Consider the following 15,588-nt stretch of genomic DNA (forward strand, 5'->3'; position numbering starts at 1 on the left):
CTTTGAAACTGGAGCTCAATCACAAGGAAGTTTGGAAGGAACTCAAACACCTGGAAGCTAAAGACCATCTTGCTTAAGAATGCTTGGATCAACCAGGAGATCAAAGAAGAACTTAAACAATTCATGGAAACCAATGAGAATGAAGACACTTTGGTCCAAAACCTATGGGATACAGCAATGGTGGTCCTAAGGGGGAAATACATAGCCATCCAAGCCTCCCTCAAAAAAATGGAAAAATCCAGAATACACCAGCTGTCTCTACACCTTAAAGAACTGGAGAATCAACAACAAATTAAGCCAACCCCACACAAAAGAAGGGAAATAATCAAGATTAGAGCAGAGATCAATGAGATAGAAACTAGAGATACAGTAGAACGCATCTATGAAACTAGAAGCTGGTTTTTTGAAAGAATCAATAAGATCGATAAACCATTGGCCACACTAATCCAAAAGAAAAGAGAGAAAGCTCAAATTAATAAAATTATGAATGAAAATGGAGAGTTCACAACTAACACCAAGGAAGTAGAATCAATAATCAGAAGTTATTATCAACAGTTATATGCCAATAAGCTAAGCAACCTAGATGCAATAGATGCATTCCTGGAAAACTATAAACTCCCAAAATTGAGCCAGGAAGAAATTGACAACTTGAATAGACCGATATCTAGTAACGAGATTGAAGCAGTGATCAAAAACCTCCCAAAAAACAAGAGCCCAGGACCTGACAGATTCCCTGGGGAATTCTATCAAACTTTCAAAGAAGAAATAACACCTATTTTCCTGAAGCAGGAAATTTTTCTGTTTCAAAAAATTGAAGCAGAAGGAAAACTTCCAGACTCTTTTTATGAAGCCAGCATTACCCTGATGCCCAAACCAGGCAAAGACCACACCAAAAAGAAGAATTTCAGACCAATATCACTGATGAATATGGACGCTAAGATTCTCAACAAGATCCTAGCAAACAGAATCCAACAGCACATTAAAAAGATTATCCACCATGACCAGGTGGGATTCATCCCTGGGTTACAAGGATGGTTCAACATTCGCAAATCAATCAATGTGATAGAACAAATCAATAAGAGAAGAGAGAAGAACCACATGGTCCTCTCAATTGATGCAGAAAAAGCATTGGACAAAATCCAGCATCCATTCCTGATTAAAACGCTTCAAAGTATAGGGATAGAGGGAACATTCCTGAACTTCATAAAATCTATCTACGAAAAACCCACAGCAAATATCTTCCTCAATGGGAAAAAGCTCGCAGACTTCCCGTTGAGATCAGGAACACGACAAGGATGCCCACTCTCACCACTCTTGTTCAACATAGTATTAGAAGTCCTAGCAACAGCAATCAGACAACAAAGAGAAATAAAAGGTATTCAAATTGGCAAGGAAGAAGTCAAACTCTCTCTCTTCACAGATGACATGATTCTTTATATGGAAAACCCAAAAGACTCCACCCCCAAACTACTAGAACTCATACAGCAATTCAGTAACGTGGCAGGATACAAAGTCAATGTACAGAAATCAGTGGCTTTCTTATACACTAACAATGAAAATACAGAAAGGGAAATTAGAGAATCGATTCCATTTACTATAGCACCAAGAACCATAAGATACCTGGGAATAAACCTAACCAAAGAGGTAAAGGATCTGTACTCGAGGAACTATAGAACACTCATGAAAGAAATTGAAGAAGACACAAAAAGACAGAAGACCATTCCATACTCTTGGATCGGAAGAATAAACATTGTTAAAATGTCTATACTGCCCAGAGCAATCTATACTTTGAATGCCATTCCGAACAAAATTCCACTGGTATTTTTCAAAGATCTGGAGCAAATAATCCTAAAATTTGTATGGAATCAGAAGAGACCCCGAATTGCTAAGGAAATGTTGAAAAACAAAAATAAAACTGGCGGCATCACGTTACCTGATTTCAACCTGATTTCATGTTCCACATGGACCAGTGGAACAGAGTAGAGAGCCCAGATATGGACCCTCAACTCTATGGTCAAATAATCTTCGACAAAACAGGAAAAAATATCCAGTGGAAAAAAGACAGTCTCTTCAATAAATGGTGCTGGGGAAACTGGACAGCTCTATGTAGAAGAATGAAACTCGACCATTCTCTTACACCGTACACAAAGATAAACTCAAAATGGATAAAAGACCTCAACGTGAGACAGGAATCCATCAGAATACTAGAGGAGAATATAGGCAGTAACCTCTTTGATATCAGCCACAGCAACTTCTTTCAAGATATGTCTCCAAAGGCAATGGAAACAAAAGGGAAAATGAACTTTTGGGACTTGATCAAGATCAAAAGCTTCTGCACAGCAAAAGAAACAGTCAACAAAACAAAGAGGCAACCCACGGAATGGGAGAAGATATTTGCAAATGACAGTACAGACAAAAGGCTGATATCCAGGATCTATAAAGAACTTCTCAAACTCAACACACACAAAACAGATAATCATATCAAAAAATGGGCAGAAGATATGAACAGATACTTCTCCAATGAAGACATACAAATGGCTACCAGACACATGAAAAAATGTTCATCATCACTAGCCATTAGGGAGATTCAAATCAAAACCACAGTGAGATACCACCTTACACCAGTTAGAATGGCCAAAATTAGCAAGACAGGAAACAACGTGTGTTGGAGAGGATGTGGAGAAAGGGGAACCCTCTTACACTGTTGGTGGGAATGCACGTTGGTGCAGCCACTTTGGAGAACAGTGTGGAGATTCCTCAAGAAATTAAAAATAGAGCTTCCCTATGACCCTGCAATTGCACTACTGGGTATTTACCCCAAAGATACAGATGTAGTGAAAAGAAGGGTCACCTGTACACCAATCTTCATAGCAGCAATGGCCACAGTTGCCAAACTGTGGAAAGAACCAAGATGCCCTTCAATGGATGAATGGATAAGGAAGATGTGATCCATATACACTGTGGAGTATTATGCCTCCATCAGAAAGGATGAATACCCAACTTTTGTAGCAACATGGACAGGACTGGAAGAGATTATGCTGAGTGAAATAAGCCAAGCAGAGAGAGTAAATTATCATATGGTTTCACTTATTTGTGGAGCATAAAAAATAACATGGAGGACATGGGGAGATGGAGAGGAGAAGGGAGTTGAGGGAAATTGGAAGGGGAAGTGAACCATGAGAGACTATGGACTCTGAAAAACAACATGAGGATTTTGAAGAGGCAGGGGGTGGGAGGTTGGGGAGCCAGGTGGTGGGTATTAAGGAGGGCATGTATTGCATGGAGCACTGGGTGTGGTGCAAAAACAATGAATACTGTTACACTGAAAAGAAATTTTAAAAAATTTAAAAAATAATAAAAAATTAAAATTCAAAAAAAAGTCTATACTGCCTAGAGCAATCTATACTTTCAATGTTATCCCAATCAAAATTCCACCAGCATTTTTCAAAGTGCTCGAACAAACAATCCTAAATTTTTTGTAAAGCCTTTTTATTTATTTATTTGACAGAGAGTGATCACAAGTAGGCAGAGAGGCAGGCAGAGGCAGGGGGAAGATTTAACTGTGGAATAAGGAGATCTGATTTGTCTCAAAATGATCCTGGTGTCTGTTGGATGGACCCTGGATGATGAAGGAGCACAAGTAGGAGCAGGAAGACTTAGTGAGAAGGTCCTTGAGGTCATCTAATCAAGAAAGTATGGTGGCTTGTATAAAGGTGACAGCAGCAGAGATGGAAGGTGGTGGACAAACTGGTAAGAACAGAGCTGACAAATTCTACCCAATCTCCTCACCCTCTTGTCAATGATTCTACACTTGCGGAGAAGCTTATGAGTCGAGTACTCTCTGGGCAACCCATCTTCCCCTGTCCTGCATTTCTGGCCTCATGAGGCCTATGATCTCCCATCTTCCACTCTCATTTAAATAAAGGAAGTGCCATGCACAGGGAAATAGGATCTGCAGAGAACGCCATTAGTGATGGAAGCCATAACAATTATTCCCTAAGATAATTTTTTTTAATTTTATTTTTTTCAGTGTTCCAAGATTCATTGTTTATGCACCACACCCAGTGCTCCATGCAATACATGCCCTCCTCAATACCCACCACCAGGCTCACCCAACACTCCACCCTCCTCTCCTCCAAAATCCTCAGTTTGTTTCTCAGAGTCCAGTCTCTCATGGTGCTGGGAAAATTGGACAGCTATATACAGAATAATGAAACTCGACCATTCTCTAACACCATACACAAAGATAAACTCAAAGTGGATAAAAGACCTCAATGTGAGGCAGGAATCTATCAAAATCCTAGAGGATAACATAGGCAGTAACCTCTTCAACATCGGCCACAGCAACTTCTTAAGACATATCTCCAAAGGCAAAGAAAAAAAAGCAAAAAACTTTTGGGACTTCATCAAGATCAAAAGCTTCTTCTCGGGGCACCTGGGTGGCTCAGTGGGTTAAAGCCTCTGCCTTCGGCTCAAGTCATGATCCCAGGGTCCTGGAATCGAGCCCCGCATCGGGCTCTCTGCTCAGCAGGGAGCCTGCTTCCCTTCCTCTCTCTCTGCCTGCTTCTCTGCCTACCTGTGATCTGTCTGTCAAATAAATAAATAAAATCTTTAAAAAAAAAAGCTTCTTCACAGCAAAGAATGAGTCATTAATGTTGCTGTCACAAGTCGTTATCCATCATAACTTAATGAAGATGGACATCTATTTCACACCAAGTACAAACATGAATTCCAAATGATCACAGACTTAAATGTAAAAAGTTAAAAATTAAAGGTTAATAAGGACATCTAGGAAACTTTTTAAAATCAAAACTGAGGTAGATCTTTACCTAGATAGGTAAATAGACTTAATGTTTAAAGAAAATAAATTATGTATGAATACATAAAAACAAAAACTTTGGCTTGGCAAAATATACCACAAAAAAAGACAAGAGCAAATAATAGAGCTGAAAAGACACTTGCTGCATAGAATACAAATGGTTAACATACCTGAAATGTAAAGTGCTCTAAAACATTAATAAAAACAGCAAACAAGCCAAAAGTAAAATGGGCTATGGATATGAACTTCACAAAACATCAAATGCAAATGGTCAACTAATATGTGAAAAGACATTAATATTGCCTACCAGTCAAAAGAATACAAACTGAAGGGGCATCTGGGTGGCTCAGTCATTAAGCATCTGCCTTCAGCTCAGGTCATGATCCTGGCATTCTGCGTTCAAGCCCTGCATTGGGCTTCCTGCTCGGCAGGAAGCCTGCTTCTTCATCTCCCACTTCCCCTGCTTGTGTTTCCTCTATCTCTGTGTCTCTCTCTCAAATAAATAAAATCTTAAAAAAAAAAAAAAGGAATACAAACTGAAATAAAAATATCATTATATAATAAACTATAACATATTGCAGGCTCAGTAGGGGTTAAAGGGCACTCTTACTCTGCTGGTAGAAATGTAAAGTATACCTGGTAAACAATTTGGCAACATCAATTAGAATTAGAAATATGTATACACTTTACAATTCTATTTCTGGGAATCAATTCTAGATAAATAAAAACACTAAATTTCATGTTATGTACTGAGAAATGTTTATTGTAGCATTTTTGGTACTGGTTAAAAAATTGAAACAAAGTTGCTTCCATATTTTAGCTAAGCAAAATATGTCAGAATGAGAAAGACAAATACCATATGATTTCACTTATACGTGGTCTAAAAACAAAACAAATGCCAAACTGTGGAAAGAACCAAGATGCCCTTCATCAGACAAATGAATAAAGAAGATACGGTCCATATATACAATGGAGAATTATGCCTCCATCAGAAAGGATGAATACCCAACTTTTGTATCAACATAGACAGGACGGGAAGAGATTATGCTGAGTGAAATAAGTCAAGCAGAGAGAGTCCATTATCATATGGTTTCACTTACTTGTGGAACATAAGGAATAGCATGGAGGACATTGGGAATTGGAGAGAAGTGAGTTGGAGGAACTTGGAGGGGGAGACGAACCATGAGAGACTGTGGAATCTGAGAAAAAAAAACAGGGCTTTGGAAGGGAGGGGTTTTGGAGGGGAACCCCAAAAGGGGGTGGGTAAGCCTGGTGGTGGGTATTATGGAGGGCATGTATTGCATGGAGCACTGAGTGTGGTGCATAAACAGTGAATGCTGGGACACTGAAAGGAAATAAAATAAAGTGGGAAAAAAACAAATGAATAAACAAATAAACAAAAAGCAAAATCCGACCTGTAAATACAAAGAATTGATGATTGCTGGAAGGAAGATGGGTCAGGGGATGGGCAAAATGGGTGAAGGGGAGTGGGAGATACAGGCTTCCAGCTATGAAAGGAATAAATCCAGGAATAAAAGACACAGCATAAGGAATATATATTGTAATAATGTTGTATTATGACAGATGGTAGCTACACGTGTGGTGAGCCTAAAAGAAGATATAAAAGTTGAATCACTATGTTGTAAACCTGAAACTAATGTAACATTGTCTGCCAACTATACTCATATAAACACTTCTTTTTTAAATGGAAACAAAGTGAATCCATACGTAGGGAAATGGCTTGAGAAATTAGGACACATTCACAAGATGGGATTTAATGCTGACACACAAAAAAATGAATTGGGGCTATGCCATTTGACATGTATTAAGTTTTATAAATTATTAATGAATGAGAAAAGAAAATGTGTATTATATTATATATAGTTTTTAAACAGAGATGGAAAAGCTTCTATATGTACATATATGACAGAGTATATGTGCAGAAACTCCAACATGAATATATAAGCCAAAGAAAGCTAAGAAAGATAAATACTTTGTGGTTAACATGGGTTACCTTGAGTGGAGAATAAGTAGGAGAAGATGTTGAAGGGTAGCAACTCCTCCTGCTCCCCAAAATCACCAGGAAATAGACTGTATGATATGATCCCATTCAGGTATTTATATTAAATGATGTCTGGATAAATTAATATATGTAAAAATTATTTTAAAAACACTACACGGAGATGAACCATGAGAGACTATGGACTCTGAAAAACAATCTGAGGGTTTTGAAGGGGCCAGGGGTGGGAAGTTGAGCCAGCCTGGGTGGGTATTGTGGAGGGCACATATTGCATGGAGCACTGGGTGTGGTGCATAACCAATGAATTCTAGTACACTGAAAAGTAATTTAAAAAATAAAAAATTAAAAAAAAAACACTACACAGAAATTAAATATACATGCTTTAGTTAAGAGAAATATATACTCCTAGAAAAATTCCCTAGATTATTTGAGATAAAACTCAACCATTACTATTATTTCTTTTATGTGTAATTCTTTTCTTCTTTGGTTCTGATTTTAACTTTCAGGCCATGTTAATTTGAATTCTAGGCCTCAACAGAGCATCATAGAAGAATATAAGATAGGAGGAGTTACTAGCTTTCTTTTTTTTTTTTTTAATTTTTATTGTGTTAATGTCAGTCACCATACAATACATCATTAGTTTTTGATGCAGTGTTCCATGATTTATTGTTTATGCATAACACCCAGTGCTCCATGTAGTATGTACCCTCCTTAATACCCACCACCAGGCCCCACGCCCCTCTCCTCTAAAACCCTCAGTTTGTTTCTTGGAGCCCACAGTCTCTCATGGTTCATTTCCCTCTCTGATTTCCCCCCTTTGCTTTTCCTTTCCTTCTCCTAATGTCCTCCATGTTATACCTTATGTTCCCCAAGTAAGTGAAAGCATATGATGACTAGCTTTCTTCCATTAGGGAGATAGCATGCTAAGCAAGGTAGACATTGTAGCTTTAGAGGGATTGGAGGTTTCATTTTTTCTAGGTCCTCCAAATTCTCCACGATGTCATTATTCCAATTATTCAGATGATACAATTCCCTGATAAACATCTAATTCTCCTATAAGCAACCTGTTGTGATAGTAAATTCATGGAATCAGTCTGAGTTATTCTGTATAGACTCTACTTTGTGTCTATAAAATGAAAGATATCCTTTAAGCATAGGAAAAGAAAGGCCCTGAAGTTCATTCTGTACCTGAAGGTACAGAATCAAGGTCAAAAATCAAGAAATGAAATAATTATCTTGACAATAGAAGACCTGTAGTCTTGGCATTCCTCTTTCTCTTGGACTTGCTTAATTTTAGCATTTTCTCCTTATTCAGAGGCTTAGCACAATGTCCACTGTCTCAGGCAATCATGGGTCTTAAGGGTGGCAATTATATATCATGAGAAGAGAAAAAATGAAAAGACAATTCACTTCATTGTACACATCTTAGCACAATGACTAATTCTACATATCCTTACTTCCCTGAGAGGAGTTGTTTACAAATCAATCTCCAGTTCCAATTTCAAAACTAATTTTCTTTCTTTGAAAGCAACAGAAACTGCCTGTGGATAACCTGATTAAAGGCAGAAAAGGAAGTTTTTTGGGGAAAAAAGGATGACTCATAAAACAGAAGAGGAGGGGCGCCTGGGTGGCTCAGTGGGTTAAACCTCTGCCTTCAGCTCGGGTAGTGATCCCAGGGTCCTGGGATCGAGCCCCGCATCAGGCTGTCTCCTCAGTGGGGGGCCTGCTTCTCTCTCTCTCTCTCTCTGCCTGCCTCTCCACCTACTTGTGATCTCTCTCTGTCAAATAAATAAATAAAAATCTTTAAAAAAAAAAAACAGAAGAGGAAGGGTAGCATACTAAATATTTTTTTTTCTCAATTCTTAATCAAATAACTAATTCCAAACACTTTGCATTTCACTAAAGTTCAGTTGACTTAATTTCACCTTTGATACCTGTATCAGTTACCATTCTTTGATTGTAAGCAACTGCATCTGATAGTAAATAATTATAAGAAGGATCTGTGAGCTTTGTAGACTTAATGGAGAGGGCAGTCAGTGACTAAGAGTATGGACTCTGTTCAAACTGCATAGGTTAAACTCCAGCTCCACCATTTCCTTGCTGTGAGTCACTGGACAGGCAAACATCTTCATTTCTCACCAGTAAAGGAAAACGAACAATAAACCTCTCATACCTGTTGAGATGATTAAGTAGGATAACAAAAGTAAGGTACTGTATTAGTTTTCTATTGCCCTATAACAAATTACCACAAACTTAGTGACTTAAAATGGCAGAAATATATTATCTCAGAGATCTTTATATCAGAATCTGGATGGGCTCAACTGATTCCACTGTTCTGGATCACACAAGGCCCAATCAAGCCAGCAGGACTTACCTGAAGGATCTGGAGAAGACATCATTCAGATTTTTGGCAGAAGTCAGTTCTATGAATTCCACAAAATGAGGTTCATGTTTCTGTGCTGGCTCTTGGCTGGGAGTTGCTCTCAGTTTCTAGAGGCCACACAATCTCTGGCTCAGGGACCTTATCCATGATTAAAGCAACAATGGCGGGTTGAGTTCTTATGCTTATATTATCTCTGACCTTCCCTTCTGGCTTGTTGTTCCTGACTACAGCTGGAGAATTTTCCCTGCTTTTAAGGATTCATGTGATTAGACTGAACCCATCTGGATAATCCAGGATACTCTCCCTATTTTAAGGTCTATAATTTTATACATCTGCTCAATCCCTAATGCCATATAACATATTCATAGTTTCCAGGGATTTAGGAGGAGCTCTTTGGGGGGCCAGCCTGCCCATCACAGGAACTTATTAGCACACTTCTTGACATGAGTTAAGAAATGTAACAAATTAGCTATTGTTACAATAGTAATAATAGTTACTATATTGTAACTATATATACAATAGTAACAATAGTTACTATATTATAACTATATATATATATAAAATACTATATTGTAACTATATATATAACAATTGTTACTATATTGTTACTATATTAATATGACCTCAGGAAGGACAACTGCTAGAGGAGCCGGATTTCATGGTGTCTTTAGGCATTACACTCAGATTGACTCTGTTCTAAATGCTGTCTTTTCTCGTTGTTTATTCCTGCTAAGTACTTGAATTTCCTAGAGTAAGATTCTGAATAACCTCACTCAGGTCTCGGTTTTAATTCTTACCTCAGTGCACTGTTAGGAGAAAGGGACAGAAAAGTTAGCCTATCCTAGGCTACAGGATCACCCCGTTTTACAGATAAGAATTTGAAAGAACTAGTTTTCCTAAAGATTTAGATGTAATTATTTGAAGAAGTGTGAAGGAGTAATGAGGAGCCAATAGCAACAGATGTCCACATAGATATGAAAAATAAATTAACATTTTTATAAAATTATTCCCTAAAAAAGAAGGCTATCTGATTCATTTCTCCTTTTCTGAATAAGAATGAACACTAATCATCCTGAGATATTAGTTTTCTGTCCTCTTCATAAGCATCTTCAAGGAAATAAATGCCACCATGTTTTCTGTAGCATCTAACATCATGGACAACCAAGAAACTCTCCTTAAAGTCCATTATTTGATCATGTAGCATAGTAGTTCAGTTCCCTTTAGTCATGACTTGAGGTCTATTACATGAAAGAATGAAAATATTTTCTGAACATTCTTCCCAATGCTGTCTTCACCTCCTTGTTCTGCAGGCTATAAATGAGGGGATTTAGCATGGGAGTGACCACACTGTACTGTAAGGAGAATATCATCTCCAGAGGGGAGCCTGAAGTTGGCAAGAGGTAGCTGAGGAAACCTGAGCTATAGAATAAGGTCACAGTAGTGAGGTGGGAGGAGCAGGTGGAGAAGGCCTTGCCTCTACCTGAGGTAGAGCTAATGCTCAGGATAGTGGAGACAATTCGGACATAGGAGGAAACAATCATAATGAAGGTTCCAAAGAAATGTAGGACAGAGGAGCAGAGCAGGAGTGTGAAGTTGGTGGAAGTATCAGAGCAAGACAGAGGGAAGAGAGAAGACAGCTCACAGCTGAAGTGAGGAATAGTCTGGTCCTCACAGTAGTCTAAATTGACAGCCAAGAGGATATTGATGAGAGCATCAGCAAAGGCTAGGCCCCAGGAACCCCACACCATCCCAACACAGAACTGGTTGCTCATCACCTGGCCATAGAGCAGAGGGGAGGTGATGGCTACATAGCGGTCATAGGCCATCACAGCCAGCAGACAGGCCTCAGTACCTCCGGTGGCAAACACAAAGAAGGCCTGAGCCAGACAGCTCTCTACAAAGATGGTTTTGGTTTCAGAAAGTAGATTCTCCAGCATCTTGGGGACTGTGACAGATGAGTGGCAGAGGTCCAGGAAGGAGAGCTGTCTCAAAAAGAAGTACATGGGCATGTGGAGGTGGGAATCAGCCCTAATCACCAGCAGCATCAAGAAATTTCCCATCAGAGTGAAGATATAAATCAGAAGGAATAGCATGAAGAGTATGTCCTGAATTTTGGGGTCAGTAGATAGTCCAAGGAGAATGAACTCACTGATAGCACTGTAGTTTTTCATTGCCATACAGAGAAGTATTCTCTCTGGAAAACAAGAAGATCCACCAAAAGTCTTTCAGTGCCTCTCAGTACCCCACCACCTTGATCTTATTCTACATGAATATCTTTCCATTACTGTCCCACAATCCACATTCAGTTATTTAAAAGTTAATTTCTTGGTCATCATCTTGTCATTGATATTTTAAATAAGGCAAGATCCTATTTTTGATTATAATCTTTTTTTGGAGCCATAATGTTTTTATGTAGTTTAGAGTGATACATTTGAAAAGAAGTTTCCTGATATGAGAAGAAGGTAGAGAAGAAAATTTCAGGAGTGAATTACTTGAGAAGTTGAGGTAGGATTCAGTCTAGATTAAAAGAATTTAGGTAGGAGCAGAGATACTTTGTCTAGTCTATGTCTAGGAGAAATGGTCAGTAGTGCAAGAAGTGAGTTTCCATTTGACTGTTTCTATTTGTTTTCAATAAAGTGTAAACGAGATTATTCATTGTGCTTACGTATGTGTGTGAGCATGCCCATATCTACACAATAAATTATAAAGGTATTGATAATGATAAAAGTATGCACATAATCATGGGCATAGGGGCCAAGATTAAGTGTAAGAAACTATTATAGGATAGGAGGACAATAAGACATCAAGGAATTAGAAACGATGTGGAATTGGATTGTTCTGGATTTTTCTAATTTTAAATTTCCATCATTTTGTTTAATGGTTTCATACTGTAATTTAATTTTAACATACATTCACAAAATAATAATAAAGTTTTAAAAATTGGTAGCCTAGATCATGATACCCAGTGATGTTTTAGGTGGGCTTTTGTGGGCAATGCTATGACTACAATGGGTCATGAGAAGCTCTTCCGACTTCATAGGACAATGCTTTGATTGGATCACCATGCTAACCCTAAAAATCACATATCCAGGAATATATGTAGTCACCACTCCTGTCTAGGCCATTATTACAGGTTTTAAGGCCCCCACATTGTTCTCTAAACTCTCACTTCATACTTTGAAACTTGTGCATATATCCACATACTGGCCTGTTATTTTATTTTAAATTTTATTTTATTTTTTCAGTGTTTCGAGATTTATTGTTTATGTACCACACCCAGTGCTCCATGCAGTATGTGCCCTCCTTAGTACCCACAACCAGGCTCACCTAACTCCCTACCCCTCCAAAACCTTCAGTTTGTTTCTCAGAGTCCACAGTCTCTCATGGTTCATCTCCCCCTCTGATTTCCCCTAATTCACTTTTCCTTTCCTTCTCCTAATGTCCTCCATGTTATTCCTTATGCTTCACAAGTAAGTGAAACCATATGATAATTGACTCTCTCTGCTTGGCTTATTTCACTCAGCATAGTCTCCTCCAGTCTCATTCATGTTGATACAAAAGTTCGGTATTCATCCTTTCTGATGAAAGCATAATATTCCATTGTATATATGGGCCATATCTTCTTTAACAATTCATCTGCTGAAGGGCATCTTGGCTCTTCCCACAGTTTGGCGACTGTGGCCATTGCTGCTATGAACATTGGGGTACAGATGGCCCTTCTTTTCACTACATCTGTATCTTTATTTTAGACTTCACCTGAGTCTCAATATAACTGTTCAATATTCTTGCCTCAAACTGGAGGTGCTTTCTGGCCCTTGCTATTATAATTCAACACTACTTCATTTACTCCATCAGTGAAGACTGAGGAACTATCCTGTTATTGATTCACTAACTGAACAGTTAAGCATCCCAGCCCATGTAAGAGACAAAACCTAATTATCTGAGCTCTCATTTAGTAGTACAATATTTTGTGGAAACAATACTTTCAGATCCAGTAAGTAATAAAATTTTTCAGCTTGTGAAGTCAATATTAAGAATACTGTTTTAGTATTAAGGGAGAGGTACAAAATCATATATTGGAAGTTGGATGGATTCAACACTAGCAGTGTAAAATAATAAATTGTAGGCAATTACTTAGGGTCAGAACATGGAGATAATTTTGTAAATTCTTTCTCTTTTACTCTTTCAATATAGCAATATTATCCTTGGGGCTGTCAATGCTCATCCTGAGATCACCCCATCACCTCCAGAGCAAAACAAGAGAACCCAAGTAAGAGGAGAGACAAGATGGCGGGGAAGTAGGAGGAGGCGCCTTTTCAACCTGCACCCTAAAGTGAGCTGATTACCTACCAAAGAACTCCGATCACCCATGAAATCAGCCTGAGATCAGAATTATACACGTCTGGATCTCTACGGGGGCCAGAAGACGCCAGTGGGCAGGTAAAGTGGAGTGGGAACGTCGGACTGATATCGGAAGATAAACAAAAGGGGGAGGGAGCCACCAGAGGCGACCGACTGGAAAATAATACCCCAATACGAGAGTGCCCGGCATCTGGGGACCAGCATTAACTTGGAGTCTTGTTGAAAGCACTCAAAAGAGCAAAGACTCGCGCGGGGAAATTGTGGGAATCGGGGCGGATAGGGATAGGGGCTTAAGTCCCCAGACCCAGGGCAGCATCCCCTGGCGCTGAGCCGGAGAGTGCGGCGGAGAAACCTGGTCTTTGTCCCGGAGCCGCCAGTGCGCCCGAGAACGGGTGGAGTCCGGCTCCCGTGAGGGACTGGGAGCCACACCAGACGGCAGAACGCGCACCTTACTGGAGATGCGTGCGTGCCTCAACCTCCCCTGAGAGAGGTGCACGAACGCCCAGCCTGGTGTTCTGGGACCCACGCGGTGATAGACCCACGCGGCGATAGAGCCGATAGAGCTGGAGGCGCCGCGCCCCAAAAAATCCCCTGGGAGAGGTGCGCGCAAGCCCTGAGCTCTCAGCCCCAGCCAGCGGGAAAATCTCAGTGTGTGATTGCTGCTTGGAACCTCTCTGGCGGTCTGGAGCTGCCCAGACAGCCACAGCTGCCTTGGTTTTGCGTACAAGCAGGAGATCCTGCGTCCCCAGGGACCGCGACTCAGAACCTGCTCTGCCAGCGGCCCAGCGGCTGCAGCACCTGCAGGGGAGCAGACTGAGGCTTCTCTCTGAGAGGGAGGTTGGGGTGCAGTTTTCTTTCCTCTAAACCTCCCAAAACCATCAAAAGCTGTCAAGGCGAGAGAAAAGAAGTGAACAAACATAAAAACCTCCAGAGAACAAAAACCTGAAAAAAACGTTTTTCTCAGAGCCCACCCCCTTGAGGGGGTCGGGAGGACTTAACTCAGGGAACATCATTGACTGAAAACCCACGTGGCAGCCCCCTCCCCCAGAAAACAAATCAGGAAAAAAAAAAAAAAAAAAGACTACAAGAGAACAACCACCACTACTTCATAGATACAACTTTTATTTTTAATTCTTTCCCACTATTCTGGTTCATTTTTTTTTCTTTTTTTATATAGATAATTTTTTAACCTATTTACCATCACAGTGAGATGTCCAGTACATCAAATTCCATGATAAACTTCTAACCTGAATTTTTTTGATACATACACATGTGTTTTTCTTTTGCTTTTCTATTTTCTTAATTTTTAAAAAATTTTTTAATTTAGTTTAGTCCAGTTTATTCCTTTTTTATTTTTATTTTCTAATAGTCATATAGAGTTAAACTTCAAGGTAACCCCCTTTCTCCAAGCAATGCTACCCCTATAGGTGAACCAATTTTTAATCCCCCTTTTTCTTAGGAAAGTTGAGTCCTTTAACAAAGATATCAAGATACATCCAGGAAGAATCAAAATAACCTTCCTCGCCCACACCGAGAATCTATAACCATGCTCCCATCTTTTTCTTCAGCCAGTGTCTCTGTGTATTTATGTTTGTCTGGATAGTATATAAATCTTATACTTGGGGTTCTTCTTGACGAGGCTCCTCCTTTTTTTTGCTTATATATATATATATTTTCTCTCGTCATATACTTTTATCAGTCTTTTTGTTTGTCTGTTTTTGTTTGTATACGTCATAAACCTTACCCTGGGGCCCATTTGGGCTGAACCTTCACTTTTATCTTCCCTTTTTTTCCTGTCTCTCTCTCTCCCTCTTTTTTCTTTTTCTTTTCTTTTTTCTCTCATTTGGGTGGGGAATCCTGAGTGCTCAGAAGCGTTCCAGGGTGCACCTTGACTGCACCACGGTCAATACACCCAGCTACATCTGTCCAGTCATCTCTCACCAAAATGACTAGGAGGAGGAATCCCCAACAGAAGAAAAATACAGAGGATGGGCCTTCTGCAAC

The 15,588-nt window shown here is 39.5% G+C and overlaps 1 protein-coding gene across 1 annotated transcript; it reads right to left on the reverse strand.

The window, feature by feature from the left end:
• Window positions 1-10,463: 10,463 nt before the first annotated feature.
• LOC308348247 (olfactory receptor 8S1-like) lies at window positions 10,464-11,399 on the reverse strand (the record flags this gene model as incomplete). Its single annotated transcript, XM_080812225.1, has 1 exon — window positions 10,464-11,399. One exon carries the CDS (start codon window positions 11,397-11,399, stop codon window positions 10,464-10,466), a length of 936 nt encoding a protein of 311 aa, XP_080668351.1.
• Window positions 11,400-15,588: the final 4,189 nt, after the last annotated feature.

Source organism: Martes martes (assembly GCF_963455335.1).
Source record: "Martes martes genome assembly, chromosome: 8".
NCBI classification, from domain to species: Eukaryota; Metazoa; Chordata; class Mammalia; order Carnivora; family Mustelidae; genus Martes; species Martes martes.